Source organism: Epinephelus fuscoguttatus, linkage group LG8 (assembly GCF_011397635.1).
Source record: "Epinephelus fuscoguttatus linkage group LG8, E.fuscoguttatus.final_Chr_v1".
Taxonomy (NCBI): Eukaryota; Metazoa; Chordata; class Actinopteri; order Perciformes; family Serranidae; genus Epinephelus; species Epinephelus fuscoguttatus.
Genome location: NC_064759.1, coordinates 8,762,900 through 8,782,035, shown reverse-complemented (window position 1 = coordinate 8,782,035; position 19,136 = coordinate 8,762,900). Strand labels below are relative to the sequence as shown.

The window sequence follows — 19,136 nt, the reverse complement described above, 5'->3', positions numbered from 1 at the left end:
ATGGAACCCAGCCAGCAATAATTTAATTTTTACACCTGTGCTTTTTTCTGGTGTGACATGGCAAAATGTCCTCAATAATAACGGCTAAGGTGCAAACACAGTGGAAGTTTTATAGAGTCGGAATAACACATTTTTACCCGAGGGCCCCCGAACAAGTTGATACTGCAACATCTGAAGTCTATATTAAAATTCCACCGTCATGTTTCAAAAGTAAAACATTGAGTAGGCACTTCCTAAACTAAGCTATACTTCATCATATCCTATAATAACTTATTTCCACCATCTTGTTCTTATGACATACACAGGCAGACAGATAGATAGAAGGCGTACAGGGTGAGGTCAGGTAATTTGGGACACTTTTTGGTAGATTACCAAGAAAACTACCAAGAATTCTTTACACACGTTAAAGAGTGTTACTTGTTGAACTTGTTATGGAAAGAAAATATGTTGCTAAGTAAAATATTTTTGAAATTTTGGACCTTCAAACACAACGAGAAACTTTTCCTCCAATGGCATGTTCAGGTAAAATGGGACAGTCATGTTTGATGTTTAATCGCCTATATTTATTTATCAGTTCCAGTTGACTCTTTGCTTTGCCCATCCTAGTTATCTCAGACCAATCAAAAAGCCCTGTTTCATGTAAAGCACATTTGTGTTAACGATGCAATAACTTGTGTGGTGACTGGCTGCTAATGTTTAGAGAGCCTGAGATGTAAAACCTTATTTGTCCCATGTTACCTGACTTCACCCAAACTTGACTTCACAAACAGATACCTAAGGAAAACAAGCACGGCTAACAGCAAAAAACAAGACACGAAAATAGACAAAAAGAGTTGCTGTATACAAAAATAAGCCTAAATTTGGGTTAATGTTATCTGTTTTCATTTAAATCTAAATAAATACGAAGAGATAAAAATAATACAGACCGCAACAAAACTGGAGGAGTGTGATAAATATACTTTAATTAAAACATAAGAAATTGGAACAACAATTAATGCAACGTTTGTAAACTACAGCTCAGATTTTTATTACAATATGTGAGGACATTCTTTTTGCAGCAAGGCAGCATGAAAATCAGAAAACAAAAAGACATGCATGATGTATCTTAAACACATTGAGTTTAAGCTTGTCATATGAAATGTGCTATATAAATAAAATTGACTTGACTTTTAATTACCTAATCAAAGTAATGTAAGTCACTACAACTGATGACTTTTCTAACAATTAATTTAAACCAGACAATCAAGCTAAAAAATGTCCAAAAATGTCCAGAAATAGGCTGCATATACATATATAAGATGCAAAGCAACAAAATAAATGTTTTATTTTAGGCTACATATAAATAAATATAATATAAATTGCTACACTTTGATTTATAACTGTAATTTAATTACATATTTTTCTTGGTAACTGTGACTAATTACAGTTACATTTATTTTGTAATTTAATGACATGTAACTAGTTACTTCCTAACACTGGGTATTACACACAATAATGTTAGATTGATAGAGCCGAGCTGTAGCAGTTCCATCATCTGGCCACATGGTGTCGCTGCTGTACTAAAGATGACCCATGTTAGTTCACACTAGGCAGATCATATCACCTCAGACTGTGTGCACCGCTGTGCAACATTCATTGCCGTAGTTTTACTTCAGTTTATAAAAGCAGGAGTTAGATAAATACGGTACAACTTAAATTAAAGTGCGTGGATCTTGCTCACTCGTCTTCGTGCGCCATGTTGGCACACAGACCAGGGGCTTTCCGTTGTAAAAGCGTATAAATAGTTACTTTCGGTTTCAGTTTGACAGTTGTAAGTTAGCTGTGTCGACGTCTGAAGGAGAAGCCGGTTGTTAATCGATAAATTGACAATATAAGTGCGTTTTTGGTAAATACTGGTGTCGGTTTACGTTCTTAGACGAACATCAAACCGCCACATTAAACTCTGCTCGTCGAAAGGACAGGTAAGTTGGATTTAAACACCTGCAATGATACTAGCTAAACTGGGCTAGCTAACATACTGTACTTACTGTAGCATACATGTTAAGTTTGAGTGTTGTGCTAATTCGTTTGTGTGACTGTGTATTTGGGTTTGTGTCAAAGTGTTTGTAAGAAATCAGCAGTGTAGATGAAAATGAACGTAATGAAGAAAACCATCTGCAGCAAAGTGAAAGTAAATTCTCACCATGAGGGACATGCAAGTCAAATTACTGCCCCATCTTACGCAGTTATAAAGGGGTAAAAAAAAAAAAAGCTATATATTAAACTATGTATACTACATGTTTCTGCCCACAGGCACTGTTTGGAGGGTTATTTTAAAATGTATTCCACTACAGATTACTGAGTACATGCTCTTAAATGTAATTTGTAATACATTACATTAGATTACTCAAATTAAGTGGGTATGTGTGTACATGCATGTATGTATATTTATGTGAATGTGTGTGTGTGTATGTACGTATATGAAGCCTATATGTAAATGTATGTTTACACTCATCAGCCACTTTATTAGGTACACCTAACTAGTACCTGGTTGGACCCCTTTTGCCTTCAGAGCTGCCTTAATTCTTGGTGTCATAGATTCAACAAGGTGCTAGAAACATTCCTCAGAGATTTTGGTCCATATTGACATGATGACATCACACAGTTGCTGCAGATTTGTCGGCTGCACATCCATGATGTGAATCTCCCGTTCCACCACATCCCAAAGGTGCTCTATTGGATTGCGTCTGCTTCAAGGTTGGACGTGTTGTTGGTTCAGAGATGGTCTTCTGACCTTGGTTGTAACGAGAGGTTATTTGACTGCCTGTTGCCTTTCTATCATCTTGAACCAGACTGGCCATTCTCCTCTGACCTCTGGCATCAGCTGGATATTATCTCTTTTTGGGACCATCCTCTGTAAACCCTAGAGATGGTTGTGCATGAAAATCTGAAATACAGCCCATCTGGCACCAACAACCATGCCATGTTCAAAGTCACTGAAATCACCTTTCTTCCTCATTCTGATGCTCAGTTTGAACCTCAGCAGGTCGTCTTCACCATGTCTACATGTCTAAGTGTCTAAGAGTTGTTGCCACGTGATTGGCTGATTAGCTGTTTGCATTAACAATAGGTTGAACAGATGTACCTAATAAAGTGGCCGGTGAGTGTATATGTGTATGTATGGACATATGTGTTTATGTATATGTATATATTATATTTTACATATATTTATGTTATACTTAAATCCGTTAATTCAATTTATTTATACAGGAAAGGAATTGAAAGTAACATTGCGTGTTACAGTTGAACTGACCCGACTCAGTTAAAAACTGTTTTTTTTAGCAGGTTTCTGTTATGCAACCAAAACACATCACAATACAGAATAAAAACAGAAACGATCAACACAGGCAAAACAACTAAACGTAGGCAGCTACATGAACAATGCAGAGTAGTGGACTGAAGTGGAGTGAGTAAAATGGGATATGAGATTTAAATCAGTGGTTGCAGGTATGTCCCTCGTTCAGACAGTGTTTATATGCGTGTTTGAAATGTGTAATAGAGGTTATTGCTTTAATGTATTGTGGCATCTTAGTGTAAGTGACAAAATAATCTCTGACCATAATTGTCTTTGTAAGGTGGTACAGAAATAAGTGCACGTGTTGCTGTCTCGTGTTGTGAATTCCATTTTCTGTAAATGATGTTCTTTCACTTCTTTGTTTTCTGATGTAGTATGGTATTGTACTGGGAAGCATTTAGAACTCTGGTTTAGAAAGGCGCTATAGAAATAAAGTTTATTATTCTTCTTCTTATTATTGCTTCTGGAATACGTCAAAATTATGAGCTCGTGTAGGCCTATCTGCGTCTTATATTTTTATGCCAAAAACACACAAAAGTGTCCTGTCTGTGCCTTTCCTCTGCCATTGTTGTATGGCAGCTGCACTGCACACACTTTTTTAAATCTATCTATGGTAAATGGGTGCGTCATATGAATTTTACACTGTGCTTGGCTCTCTGTCCACACTGAATCTGTTAAATATGCATTTCTGTTATGTTATGTAATGTAAACAAACCACATTATAAAACAAAAATTATCTCCTCAGGTAATCTATTTTTTAAGATTGTAACTTTATTTATAACACCACAGATTTACTTATATTTTGTATTGTAAAGGCGTAACTCAGTTATTTGTATTTTGTTACTCCCCAGCCTGCCCATAGGTAATAATTATGTTTCCTGTTTGGAGGCCTTAGTGAGTCCCACATGTGAGACCTCAGCCACTAACCCCCTCTGTCCCTTTCATTTGCAGAACTTGCGCATTATGCAAAAAATGAGCTACTTCTTCCCCTTGCTCTTCACGTGCCTGGATGTGTGTGTGGTGCACGCCATCCGCTTGGCCCACCTCTCCCCACTCCTTTTCTCCCATCCGTTCATCACCCTGTGGGGCGGAGGGGTGATCAGGGCCGTCCTCCTCGCCTTCCTCACCTTCACCTACCCTGGAAGCCTGCCATGGATGAGCAGCTTCGAGGGGCTGCAGAGCTTAGGGGTCCTTTGCTTCCACTTCCCGGTGTACACCACTCTTCTCTGGGCGCTGGGGCAGTCGGTCATGGAGGAACTGTGGGGGTGGCACTCCTGGGAAAGGGTAGGTGGCTCTTTTTGCAGATGTGTTTGAAGTCATATTTAGTTGCAGGCACTTTTCTCAACATCTGTTTAGGTATGTTAGTATGTAACTGGGGGCGATGGCTCTAGAGATGAGCCCATGATGGCTCACTGACCGTAGTGTGTGTTCATGTGCTGACTTCAAGTTTAGCTATTAATAAATTGTATATCCAAAAATAAACTTGGTAAGAAATGATAAACAAACATGGATATCCTAAACTGATGATGTGTAATTAGCAAAAAGTCCTTGCTTGAGGGAGCTTGTACAGTGGGTACTGTAGATGCTGGTGCAATGTAACTAAGTACAGTTTTGATTTACTTGTACCTGAGTATTTCCAATTTATGTTAATTTATACTTCTATTCTACTAAATTTCAGAGGGAAATACTGTACTTTTTACCTCACTACATAGCTATACACCGATCAGCCAAAACATTCAAACCACTGACAGGTGAAGTGAATAACTTTGATTAGTTTGTTCCAGTGCATTATTCTGCTGGGAAACCTTTGGTTCTGGCATTCATGTGGATACCACCTGACATGTTCCACCCACTCAAACACTGTTGCAGACCCCCCCTCATGGCATAAACACTCCCCAATGGCAGTGGCCCCCCAGCAGGATAATGCACCATGCCACACTGCAAACATGGCTCAGGAATGGCCCAAGGAATGTGACAAAGACCTCAAAGTGTCAACCTGGCCTCCAAATTCCCCAGATTCCGATCTGAATGAGCATCTGTGGCACGTGCCATTAACCCACCTCACAACCCACTGGACTAAATGGATCTGCCACCAATGCACTGGTGCCAGACACCACAGGACACTCCCAGAGATCCTGTGTCCATGCCTCCACAGGTCAGAGCCAAGTCTGATCCAAGGAGGCCACACCTCGACACCTTGAGCTGTTTGTCATGCTCCACAGGCCATTTCTGAACAGTTTTTGTAGTGTGGCATGCTGCTTTTTTCAGCTGGGGGGCCACTGTCATTGGGGAGTACTGTTGCCATGAGGGGGGTGGGGTGGGGGGGTACTTGGCCTGCAACAGTTTTTGAGTGGTTGCTGGTGTAATCAGTGTTGTTCACTTCACCTGTCAGTGGTTTTAATGTTTTGGCTGATCAGTTTAGTTACTAGTTACTTTGCAGATTAAGATTTTACATACAAAAACCACAATGATCTTATGAAGTACAGTGCATTGTTATCAATTAATAAAATACCCAGCAATATAAAGTAGTTAAAATGATCTCCACATCCACCATCTACATAATCAGCAATAATAAACAGATGTTTCACAATATGACACTGACAGGGACTTTCTGCAGCATGACAAGTACTTTCACTTTTGATACTTCAAGTAAAGTGTGCACTTAATTCCTCCTTACTTTCACTTGAGTAAGATCTTAAATACAGAACCTTTTTACTTGAAATTGAGTATCTTGCACTGTGATATTGTTTCTTTTATTTTACTAAAGGATCTGATCATTTCTTCCAGTGTTAACAGCTCTCCTGCTGCAACAACAGTTTTTTGTTATAGAAATTAGTTGAATTAACTCACTTGATTGAATTATTTATCACATTTGCTGTAAGTAAGATTTTATAACGTGCTCAGCAGGGTTTAAATACTTGTTACGGTCATTTTGTTGTATTATTTTTGGAATGAAGCTGTTGAGCCTCGAACAGAAACAATAGTGAAACCAAAAGCAAACCAGTCTGAAGAGAACAAAAAAAAAATCCCCCATTTTAGACATGTTGTTTTTGCTTTGATCCTAACATTTGTCCAAACCATCTGTAGCATGAAAAAATATTTCATGCAATAATTTTCTGGATTTGTGTGTTAAAAGTGTGATTTGTTTTCCAGGTGTTACAGGGTTATGCTGTGACCGTCGTTGCTTGGCTCTACTGGAGTCGATATGTGTCGTCTCTGTTGCTGTCCTGGGGTCGATACGTCTCATCTCTGTTGACAAGGGCGCCTTCAGAGAAGCCCAAAGACGACACCATTTCCCCTCTGAAGAGGCTGATGGGATACATGCTGCCCTATAGCGGGCGCTTTGTTTTTGTGCTGTGTCTCGTGGTTCTCTCTTCGTATGGTAAGAGAGACAACACCTTAATTTAAATGAATGGCATGTCGTCGTTGTTTGCAGGTTCACTCTTGTAGTAGGTGGTGTTTTACAAGCAGAGCTATGAAGATTTTGCCGTCTTTCAGGTTCAAGTAGAGGATTATGAAGGCTGGAAAAACTTAACTCATAATATTTTATATCTGGAAATTGTCTGATGATCTCATACAGTAAATGTAAATAAAATGAAATCATATTGCGGGGTTTCCCACACAGTGTCCCAACCCAGGCAAGGTGCTCATAGTCCGAATATTCCGTTTCGTCAAGGTCTTCTTGAATCGCTCTTAGTGAGAGTTTCTGCCTCAAGCAAGGGAGTTCAAGTATCTCGGGGTCTTGTTCATGAGTGAGGGTAGAATGAAGCGTGAGATGGATCGGCGGTTTGTTGCAGCTTCTTCAGTGATGCAGGCGCTGCATTGGACCATCATGGTGAAGAGGGAGCTGAGCTGGAGGGCGAAGCTTTCGATTTACTGGTTCATCTACGTCCCAACCCTCACCTATGGTCATGAGCTCTGGGTAGTGACTGAAAGAATGACATCACAGATACAAGCGACCAAAATGAGTTTCCTCTGTGGGGTGTCTGAGCTCAGCCTTAGAGACAGGGTAAGGAGCTCGGACAACTGGAGGGAGCTCGGAGTAGAGCCGCTGCTCCCTTGCGTTGAAAGGGGTCAGTTGAGGTGGTTCGGGCATCTGATCAGGATGCCTCCTGGGCGCCTCCCATTAGAGGTGTTCCGGGCACATCCCACTGGTAGGAGGCCCCGGATTCAACCACAAACTGACTGCTGATCAATTCGCCACCCCGTCACTCAAACTCAACAAACTGCTGCGGCAAGAAAAAAAAAAAACTCATGAAGAACTCCGCCGCCATTGCGTTCACGGACTCACAAAAACCTCAGAATTCACACACATAAAAAAAAGAAAGTTTACTGATCCCTCACCCCCCTTCGTCAGCTACCGCCACACATAGATTCTAATTTTTTGGGACACGCTGTGGTAGGCAAATAAGGACATGCAAAAGTCTACATGGTTGCGTAGACCATCAACAGCCTGTCATGTCTCTTCTCCTGTAATAGTGTTGACTCTCTAGGCTGATCTAACAGCACAAAGATTAACAGTTTGGTCTCCCCAAAGATAAGTTTTGTGATGATGTGAACTTCTGACCTCAGGTGAAATGGCTGTTCCTCAGTACACTGGTCGTGTGGCTGACTGGATCATAAATGAAGAAGCGCCTGATGCATTCACAGAAGCCATCACAGTCATGACGCTTATGACTATTGCCAGGTAACTTTAGTAGATCACCTAAAGCAGTTTTTAAAAAGGTAGCAACCAGGTGTCAGAACGTAAGCAGCAGACATCCAAGAGACACAGTGCAGAAGAAATGCAATCATAGCGAGGCAAAATGCTAAATGAGACTCAGTCTGGGGTTTGCTTTTACTTTAACTTTTGCTGGCGAGCGTATTTACAAACCATAACTGACAGTTCTGCATAGTTTAAAGAAGAAGAAATGTTGTTATATTCACTTGAATGTAGAGGTGGTAGTACAGTAATAACTGTGTAGTGATATTTTGGGTACTTTCCACTGTAATGTGTCCTCTGTTGCACGTTTCAGCGCTGTGCTTGAATTTGTATGTGATCTCACGTACAATGTCACCATGAGCCGCATACACACAGCAGTGCAGGGAGCCGTCTTCCAGGCTGTGCTGAAACAGGAGATTGCTTTCTTCAAGGCCACAGGTAAATCATGTTTGTACTGTACATATGACTCAACAGAAGGGAAACAGTACTGTGAACAGTAGGTTATCATGCATGAATCCTGAACCTATTGTCCTATTTATATTTTGCACTTGTGCCACACTGTTATATTTATCAAGGTGAAGCTCAGTGTTCTGATTGGTATGAATTGACAGAGTTTGTATGTGCTGTTGAAAATACAGACAATGCAGGATTTTAACAACATGTTCTTGCACTGTAATTCTTTCAACAAGGCTAATGCACAACTGCTCTCTCAGGTGAACTTGTGTCCCGCATTACCACGGATACCAACGATATGAGCGAGGCACTGAGTGAGAAGCTGAGTCTCTTGATGTGGTACTCTGCGCGTTTCGCCTTCCTCATGTTCTTCATGGTGAGCCAGTCGTGGAAAATGTCCCTGCTCACTTGCATGGGGCTGCCCATCATCTGGGTCATACCAAAGCTGACTGGACGCTTCCACCAGGTACAGAGGAGTTATTTTTATATTTTTATTTTAGCAATGGATGAAAAGTCTATGTGTAATCTGAGAGGGCTTGAAGTGAGGAACCCATAGGGAATTATCACCCAATTTTGCCACTCCTCTCAGCTAAGTAGCATTTTAGTGTCTTTTAACTCATTGGCCTCTAGTTTCGCAGACCGGGCGAGGCGGGGGTGCAGCGCACCTGCGCTTCGCCAGCTGGGTGTGGCCAGGCGGATTTTGAAAGTTTGGCGCAACGTGCGCGCTGGCGCAGCTACTCGTCTTTCCCACCTCCGTCCCTCCTACCGGCGCAAGTCGGAAAGAGGGAAGAGAGAAGGCGTGGAGTGGGTTTTACACACATCACACCAATCAAATGAGCCCCTCTCCTCGCCCTTAAATGCGCCGCTCGAAGGCGTAATGAGAGTTTACTCAATTCGCCATGGCAGAAGAGAGCAGCAGCGTCAAACGGCCAAACTTCTCCCAGGAGGAAACTGATGTTTTGGTCTGAGGGGTCCAAGCTCCCAGTGTCCGAATATACGGAACTGCGAGCAGACCTCCACGGGCTGATGATGCAAAGGTAGCCTGGGAGGAGGTCACCGCAATTGTAAATCAATGTTGCGTTTCTCTCGTGCGCGCGCTCTCTCTTTCTCTCTCGCAGTCTCACTCTGTTTCTTTTCTTTTGACTTTTCTAAGATGACAGATGCTGAATATATACTCCCTATCTGATAGGGGTGTAATGATACATCGATCCACGATCATCATTAACGATCCGATCGATGCAAAATGAAAACATCGACCCATATCATCATCTTAAAGATACACATTTATTTTGAAATTCACATAGCATGTCTGTGTCTCCATTTCTGGGCAAGCGCGCCTCTGCTCAAACTACAAACAGAGCTCAGAAATAAAATGGTCAAATCATATTCTAGTTGTTTTTATGAGTTGATGTAAATGGTTGTGTTAGATGGGCATATGATATCGCGTCATATCGATTGCAGGCTCCTGAATTGAATCGAATCAAAATTGTATCGTGACAGACTTTGTAATATCGGCAAACATCGTATCGTCATCCAAACAAATCGATATAATATCGTATCGTGATGAAGCTGGTGATTTACACCCCTACTATCTGATGCTGTGGCTGTTTGTAGTTGGCTGAGAGGGATGTGAACTCATTAGTTTGCAGCTGTGTGTTGGGTTTCCATTACGCGTGCCACATGTGCCAAACGGTGCCAATCCCCTTTGATCTGACATCAGATCATCAGATGTGATGGGACAGTTGATATAGAGATACATTTATGTGCTGATTGCAGATAGTTGCATTGAATAATGTTTTTTGGGTATTTATTGCATTGTTAATGTGCCTGACATTCTGGAAACCTGCCTGTGAGGTTTTGGTGATGTGTGCACACTGTCCGCTGGTCAGCCAAACTTTGGCTTACACCGGCTGCGCTCTGCCTGCGCTGACAGTAGACCTGGTTTCAGCTGGCGAGCTTTTAGCGCACCTTCAGCGACGCCTTTTGGCACGAAACTGTCACTGCGCCAAGCTGGATCTGTCGATACCTCCCCCTGCTGCGCCGCCACACCCATCTCAGCGCACCTCGGTCTGCCAAACTACTAAACTGAGCGCGCCTTGGGTTGTGCTGCTCGATACTAGCTCTGCGCGGGGTTCGCCACCCTGCGCTGCGCCGGGAAACTAGAGCCCATTGTTTTGGTTTTTAAAGACCGCGTTTAACTCTGATTCAGTCTGGCTGCTCTCATCAGTGTTGTTTCTAGTCACAGCAGGCAGCTGTTTTCAGCGTAAAGGGGTGACGAATGGTTTGTACGCTAGTGTCACAGCAGACAGACAAAGTTAGCAACTAGCTGGTGAACATAGTGGAGCATTCAACAGCTACAGACAAACAAACAAACAAACAGACAGCATATTGTCCTTCGAGGCCCACATTAATAATGTCTCAGTCTGCCTACATTCATCTACGAAATATTAATCATCACCCATCACTTAAACCTCAGAGCACTGCTATCCATGTTCATTCTTTGGTTACATCTTGAAATGATGATTGCAGTTCTGTCCTCTGTCTTGTCCTTTTTAACTGTGTCCTGTAAGGTGTCCTTGAGTGCTTTGAAAGGCGCCTATACATAAAATGCATAATTATTATTATTTGATATTTCCCTCTGGGGTTAGTTACAAGGAGAGAGAATATTGGAGTTATATCCATCAGCTGCACCGAGGCATGACTGCTAAATGAATGCAAATGTGGCTCAGTGTCAACCAGTCTACTTTATATGTCAGTGTTGTGGTTACAGCTCATGGTGCTAGACTCAAGGAAAAATCAACCCCAGGCACTGGATACTGGTCCAGACAATTTGACATAATGTCAAAATATTTCCAGTGCAGCTATGATTGTATCATGTCCACCAGACATGTTTGTAAGATATCAAATTTTCACAAAGTCTATATTTAAAATTTTTATCCATGTTTCAGACTATTGCCGCAAAGGTTCAGGAGTCACTGGCCAAAGCCAACCAGGTGGCCACAGAGACGTTCTCCAGCATGAAGACAGTGAGGAGTTTTGCCAACGAGGATGGCGAGACAGAGAGGTACAGACAGCGGCTGGAGGATACGTACGCCCTTAATAAAAAGGAAGCAGCAGCCTATGCAGGCTCGACCTGGGCCAACAGCGTGAGTTGAATACTGATCTGGGTTATAAAGTGTGCAATGATTCCTTAGCATATGTCTGTGAGTATGAAACAGTGGGGGTAACCTAGAGAAAATAGCAAAATATGCATGCACTGTCTGCAATGTCACCCAGAGGTTCCTGACTTTTTAAAGCACGAAGATGTGTTTATCACTTTCTGCTTCTTAAGTCATCAGCTGTTTACTAACAGAAAATGAAACCAAATTCATGCAGAAAACGAAATGCAGCCAGAAATGTTAAGTTTTAAATGTAGCCTCGGTTGAGTCGAGGTGGGACAGGAGTTAAACAGAGCTCCTCATATAGCCTCCTATCTACGCCAGAAGTTCCTCCAAATTGAGCACATAGGAAAACTGACACTGCATGTTCATTGAAGAGTATTATTTAACCCTGTTAATTTAGTGTGTAAACCACTGTTTATGTTCTCCCAGATGACCACCTTGGCCCTGAAGGTGTGTATTCTGTACTATGGAGGGACTCTTGTAACCAGGGGGGACGTTAGCAGTGGAGACCTGGTGTCATTCGTCCTCTATGAGCTGCAGTTTGCCTCAGCTGTTGAGGTGAGCCACGGGTCAAGATAAAAGGAATGAGCTTGGAAGTGATGTTATGTCCTCAAACTTGTTTTCCCTGTTGCAGAATTACAAGTTGCTATTTTTTTGTGTGAAAGAAAATATATAATTAAGGCAAATGGCAAAGTTCCTCATTCTGCCACCTCTCTTCCAGGCTGTCATGCAGTATTACCCAGCGGTGAAGAAAGCAATTGGTGGGTCTGAGAAGATCTTTGAATATTTGGATCGCAAACCTGACATATACCCAGAGGGCACCTTGGCCCCCGAAAAGCTTAAGGGACACATTCAATTCAAAAAAGTTACATTTTCCTATTCTGGCAACAAAGACGAAAATCCTGTGCTCAAGGTATGGCTGTGTTTATCCCCTGTGCAGTTATTATATTTACAATTTTATCACTTATGACTCTTTACCAAATCACCCTGTTCCTCTCTTCTTCCAGGACTTGTCTCTGGACATAAAGCCAGACAAAGTCACTGCCCTTGTGGGGCTTAACAGATCAGGGAAGTCGACCTGTGTCAAGCTGCTGGAGAGATTTTACAAGCTCCAAGCAGGGGAGATCCTACTGGATGGGAAACCACTGGAAAACTACAAAAACCAGTACCTACATGACAAGGTGGGTGGTTACAAGACATTTTTTCCATTATGTATTTCAATCTTGTAATAATAATGATAATAATAGTAATATTAAACATTAACACACTTAAAAGTGTTTTACAATATGAAATTAAAAAGACAAAGCAATAAAACAAGATAAAAGCAATACACAGAGAATAAAAATAACATAGTAAAAACAGGCATTTCAGAAATGATTTAAAAGATGAGACAGAATTTGCAGCCCTGATCTCCTCAGGCAAGTCATTCCAAAGTTGTGGAGCTCTGACTGCAAAGGCTCTGTCATCTTTGTGAATTAATCTAGACCTCAGAACAACAACAAAAGATGCATCTGAGGATCTCAGGGTGCGAGAAGGAACATCAGGCAATAAAAGATCTGTTATGTAACTTGGAGCAAGGCCTCTCAGGGCTTTGTAAGTAATCAATAACTTAGTGGTTAGCGCAATAATAAGGAGCTTAGAGGGATAGTTTGTCATCTATTATTAGTGTATTACCCACAGTGTATGTTCTGTTGGCACAGCCAGAGTTTTTAGAAGCAGGCAGGAGTGCTACCACAGAAGCTAAGCGGTGTACTGCTGTAGGGTCAGCAACAAAGTGTATTTTAGTTACCTAAAAAAGAGACGTGGGCTTTATAAAAAGGTAGCAATCAGGTGTCAGAATGTAAGCAGCAGACATCCAAGAGACACAGTGCAGAAGAAATTCAAATATAGTGAGGCAAATTGCTGTCAGACAGCGATTGCCGAGCCACTTTGGTGAGAAACGCTGACCATAAATATTAGGGCTGCCCCCGACTAAGAATTTACCTAGTCAACCAATAATCATCATTTAGGGCCATTAGTCGACTAGTCGCCTGCATGTTTACAATATTAATTTAATTATTAAATGATATATTTTGGGCAACACAATGGTGTGAGTTGAAGGTGTGAGAAAGAATAGTATCAGTAACATTGTTAACAGTGTGCTACATTACAGAGAAACACAAAACCGTACTAATGAACCTTCATTAATATAGGCCTGTATTTTATCTATAAGTGCACGTCACACACTGAGCGAGCCGCCTGTTAATGACACTGTGGGCTAATGGGCATGTAGCTACTTCCATGTTTCAGATGATACGTCATGTTTGTAGTCGACCAATGAAGATGAGTTTACATATCACCTTGGGTTCGTCCTTCACCTTCTCAAAATGATCCCACACTTTGGATTTCCTGCCCGACATGACGTCAATGCAAGGTCAGGCACTGGGCACTACTCTCGTGCCTTTTTTGTGCCAGCTTTCAAGAGCGTGGCGGCAAGTTGCATCTGAGGTTGCCAAGCAACCTTAACAAGCATCATATAGCCTATTTGCCTGAAATCCTGAGTGCAGAGCTGATCTTCTTCCAGGAGCTGTTTATAAATGTGTAGGCCTATCATCCACGGGACAGATGTAAAGCTCTGTCTGACTGCTGACTGTGGACACTTCCTGTGTCTGTCCTTTCAAATTAAATTCCCACATGGTCCAGTCATATAGGTTTTGATGTATTTTGACAAGGTGCAGAGTTTCACCTTTGTGTTTGTTTTTTCTTTTCTGCGACTAAGCGACAGATGAAATGTTGCTGACTAATCGCCTTTCTGGTTGACTAACATTTGGTAGTCTGTTAGGAGGCAGCCCTAGTAAATACAGCTTTTTTTTTTCTTGTATACAAAAAAACCCTACAGGGTACCTTTAAAGCTGCATTAAGTTATTTTTGGCCACTAGACAGCAGAACGGCTAACAAACAAAGTCATAGTAAAGGTCCACTTGCACCAGTTCTGTGCTTCTGTGGTTTTTTTCCCAGAAGATTTGTCATTTATATCATTGAGAGGTCTATTTTTCACCATGAAAACCATAAAAATCAGACACAAGTAAAGTCCTTTGGGATGCTGAGGGTAGTTTGCACAACTGTTCTATCCAGCTCTTTTTTCAGACTGAGAATCAAGAAGCAAAATGACTGTACACTTTATTTGGACATACAGAAGAAAGAAGACATAATAAACCACAGCCTGTGTGGGTGAGAACTGATACCCTAAAGGGTTTATCAAGTCATTGTACCACAAAAATTGACTAAAATTCAAGATGACAAATACATAAGTGAATTCTGCCGCTGAGTCCATAAAATGAAATGAAAATGAAATTAAAGTAGCCCCGAGCTGCACAATGATGATGCTGATATAAGGAAGGTGAATCAGAGTTCACTGAAACTTGGATTCCTCTGAATGTCTCTTTAGCTTCACTCCTTTGCTCCTGTTTCATTTTTGTCACAGGAATATTACAAGGACACTTTAATTAGCTCTTTTTTCCTAGTTTTATTCAGCTGTTGCCCTCGTTGTAAACCATTCTCACAGTGAGCTGTGACAGTTAGCAGCCGCTGACGTTTCCTCTGTGTCCTGTTTGTTTATAGATTGCTGTGGTGAGCCAAGATTGTGTGCTGTTTGCTCGCTCTGTGCGGGAGAACATCAAGTACGGCTACGAGGATGCCTCTGATGAGGAGATGTTCAGGGCTGCCAAGATGGCCAGTGCTCACGAGTTCATCATGGAGCTGTCGAGTGGATACGACACAGGTTCGACCCCCAAACTCAGCATGTATTCAGGCTAACCTAAAGTGGGGTTCTTCTGCAAAAACTTGCTGGATGTTTGCAGAACAATCACAGAAATGTCTGTAACTGTGCATTTCTTAGTTGTGGGTGAACTTTTCAAATATTTTAGTAACTCAGTCTTTCAGGCTGTCTGGTCAGGGTGTCTGCAGGGCTTGAAAAGCACATAATTTAGTTTATTCATTTCAGCCACTTATCTGGATCCATATTACTTTAATTTTATTTCTGGGTGAATACTTAATTCTGATTGGCTGCGGGATGTCCACTAACTAATTAGTTCAGGTGAAACTGCCTGTTCACCGCTCTTAATTAATGCGCCACCTACATAATTCTGTGAGTGACCATAGCAACAGGGACGCAGGCAGTCAAAGCCTCTGTTTACAATTTATTTCCAACACTGAGTGGAGTCCTTTCGTGCCTCATCCTCTGAAAACCACAGGATGGAGACTGTGACACACGAGCTGCAAGGAGCACACCGGCACTCTCAACTTTCTTATACTTCGTATGACACCTTCTCACACACCAATGCTATTGACTTTGGATCTTCCTAGCAGAGCATTAGCTTTCTGGCTAATAGCTGATTTGTGCCTTTAACTATGCACTTACTGTTCCTCCAAAATGTACATAAACATAATACCAGTACATCCTTCTGTTGGACAGATGCTGGGGAGAAGGGAGGCCAAGTGTCTGGGGGCCAGAAGCAGCGCATTGCCATTGCCAGAGCTTTAATCAGACGTCCTAAAATCCTGATACTGGACAACGCCACCAGTGACTTGGACACAGAGAATGCATACCAGGTAGGAAATGATTCTGAGCTTCTCAGATTTTGCTCATTATTTAATCCTGTTTTCCACATATAACTCCAAGTCATGATTTTACTCAACAGGTCCACCAAGCTTTGTTGAGCCAAACCAACAACTGCTCTGTGCTGCTGATATCCAACAACATGAGTGTTGTAGAGAAGGCCCATCATATAATTGTCCTCAATGACGGGACGGTGAAGGAGGAGGGCAGTCATGATGAGCTGTTGAGGAAAGATGGCCTTTATGCTGAACTGGTGAGGAAGCAGAATATGGGCTTCCATCGTCGAGAAGAGGAGACGATTGATAGACAGTGATACCTGCGGGCAGGAGTTGCTCAGTTGAAGGAAGGTTGCAGGTTAACTGTCCAGACTTGAAGGGTCAAAACTCCAGCAATATTTGCACTATAAATAACAACCTTATTAGGAGATCACACTTCATACTACATGAGTTGCTGGAGTTTTTGCCCATAAACAGCAGCTGTGTCTCAATTCAGGGGCTGCAGCCTTTGAAGGATGCGGCCTTCGCGGTCAACGTCGGCCAGGTGCTTTGAAGATTGCATCAGCTAAACCAAACGGTCTCTGAAATGGGACGGTCTGGTCTGCGGAGTATTTCCTGGTTGCATCACCAGTTCTTGCCCTGACCCACTGATGCTCTTGTTACCTAGCAACCAGCTGCGCTTGACGAAAGACAGAGTAAGTTAGTAAATTAGTTAGTTTGAAATCATGGACCCAGAGATTGTTATTATATATATATATATTTTTAAATTTAATATTTGAGGAGATGATTCACCGCTGAAGACACTGCCAATTGATATGTTTCAGATAAACTTATTTAATTTAAACTAAATTAAGATTGTTTAAGCTGTGTGCTTTAGCTAATAGCAGTGTTAACAACAGTTAACCATTAGCTAGTAAACAATTATTAGTTAACTTAATATATAATAGTCACCGGCGCACAATGCATCTTGGGATAGGCTGGGCGAGGAAGGATTCATCTGATGCATCCTCCAAATTCTAGGAAAGAAGGCTGCATTTGAAGGAGCCTTTGAAATGGGACGGCCACGGTCGTGCCGATGTGTTGCAATCAGTTTTCAAATGCAGCTTTCAAAGGCTGCAGACCCTGAATTGAGACACAGCTAATATTTTCCTTCTCTGTGCACCTTAGAAGATGGTGAAGTTGTGCTTGAAATCCCTTATCTTGGATTTCAGACCCTGGAAAAATTTAAGTACCCTTCAGTTAGAAGCCCCTGGAGGCGTCTGAACCCCAACTGTTCTGGGAAGACTGGTCCTACTTGGACTGGGAGGCACAGACGAAATTCTCTTTAATTTAAATATATATCGCAAAATTTGACAAATGCCATATAAAGGTATTACATCACATTGATGCACATCATCATCTAAAATCAAATCTTGCTTATTGATTTGCAACATTGCCCACGCTGGTCAATACAACTGTAGATACAGTGCAGGAGCTAAGCCTATTACCTGCAGCTACATTGACCTGGCTGACGAGCTTTGCAACGGTTGATGCCACAGCTTCCTTGGTTGTGTCGCATTCAAACAATAGACTGCAGGTTCCAGTTGCAGAATAACCATCGTATTTATTCATATCACTAAAACACAGGTTGAATACATGTCCATTCCTTTATCATTATTCCAAACCGAACACACAGCACGCTGCACACTGTCTGGCACCACAGCGGTCCAAAACCTTTTGCTCTTCCAGAGTGCAACACCTGATGGCAACAATGTTGTTCCTACCTTCATACCCCAATATCAATACAGCACCACGTAGTGTGCACCATAGTAAAAACAATTCAGGTCTGCTGAATGACATATTTGGCTCTTACATACAGTATTGAAGGGATAGTGCCCATGGTATATAAATTATATGGCAATGCTATGAAAAATATCAGCTGTTCCATGGTATTTATTGTCATGTTGTCAACTCTGTTTCCGACTGGGAAGTTTCCAGATGCCAAAGGGCATGACTGGAAATCATCCTGAAGAGAGTTTATGACTATCGTACACTGTATTGCTTTTGTACTTTGCAAATATAGATGTAGAAGAGATCATACAGCTAGATTTTAGGTATTTCATATTGCAATATGTAAGATTGAGTGTTTTTTAATGTTTTGGTTGTAGATATTTTTCATAATTGTCTTTGTTTTATTTTTCCTGTGCTTTTCCTTGTATTGATGATTCTCTAATTGTGTACATTTTTTCAACTTGCGAACACTGTTTCCCACCGCTTAGCTCTGACAATGAATTTGAATTCTGGCTTTTTTCTTTTCGATATTTAAATTTTTTTTTAATCCCTATCCTGGGAGAAGCAATTTGGGGCTCTGACATACCACTATTTACATGTGTTTGATTCTTCTTGCATTTAAAGGATCACTTCACGAATTTTACACATGAAGGTCAGTTCATTTGTCATGAGGAGTATGTTTGACTCAGCCAATAAAAACAATTGTAAAATATTATCTGTGGCTCTGGGGGGAGTTTTTCAAAGTTTGAGAACATTAGGTAATCTCGGTTTGGTGTTTGAAACTCAAAATTATTAGTAGAAATCCTGAGTTATAAACTGAAAGGTCGGGGTTTGATTTACCGTAAGGTCTCATTGAGTTGCTTTACGGGAATTGTAGGCTCCAACATTTTTGGAGCTTGACCCATGGGGATTAAAATACAGGATATCCCAGGGATATCTCTGCTTCAGTTTTGGCCATGCATTCTTTTTAAAACATGAGTCCTACAGCTTTATGGAAGTGCAGTAATTATTTAGTGGAGTCCTGCACCAGTACCTAGTTTTTATTTTTTATTTTGTTTTTAATATTTGTTTTCAGTTCAGTTTAGTTTCAGTTAGTTTCCAGAGTGGGTTGAATGTTTAGCTT

The 19,136-nt window shown here is 41.5% G+C and overlaps 1 protein-coding gene across 1 annotated transcript; it reads left to right on the top strand.

Annotated features, from left to right (window-relative positions):
- Positions 1–1,593: 1,593 nt before the first annotated feature.
- tap1 (transporter 1, ATP-binding cassette, sub-family B (MDR/TAP)) lies at positions 1,594–18,728 on the top strand. The gene is made up of 13 exons (XM_049584083.1): positions 1,594–1,961; positions 4,286–4,618; positions 6,488–6,716; positions 7,907–8,021; positions 8,350–8,474; positions 8,750–8,955; positions 11,438–11,635; positions 12,080–12,208; positions 12,372–12,563; positions 12,658–12,831; positions 15,251–15,410; positions 16,104–16,240; positions 16,330–18,728. Exons 2-13 carry the CDS (start codon positions 4,298–4,300, stop codon positions 16,558–16,560), a joined length of 2,217 nt encoding a protein of 738 aa, XP_049440040.1. The 5' UTR covers positions 1,594–1,961; positions 4,286–4,297; the 3' UTR covers positions 16,561–18,728.
- The last annotated feature ends 408 nt before the right edge of the window (positions 18,729–19,136 follow it).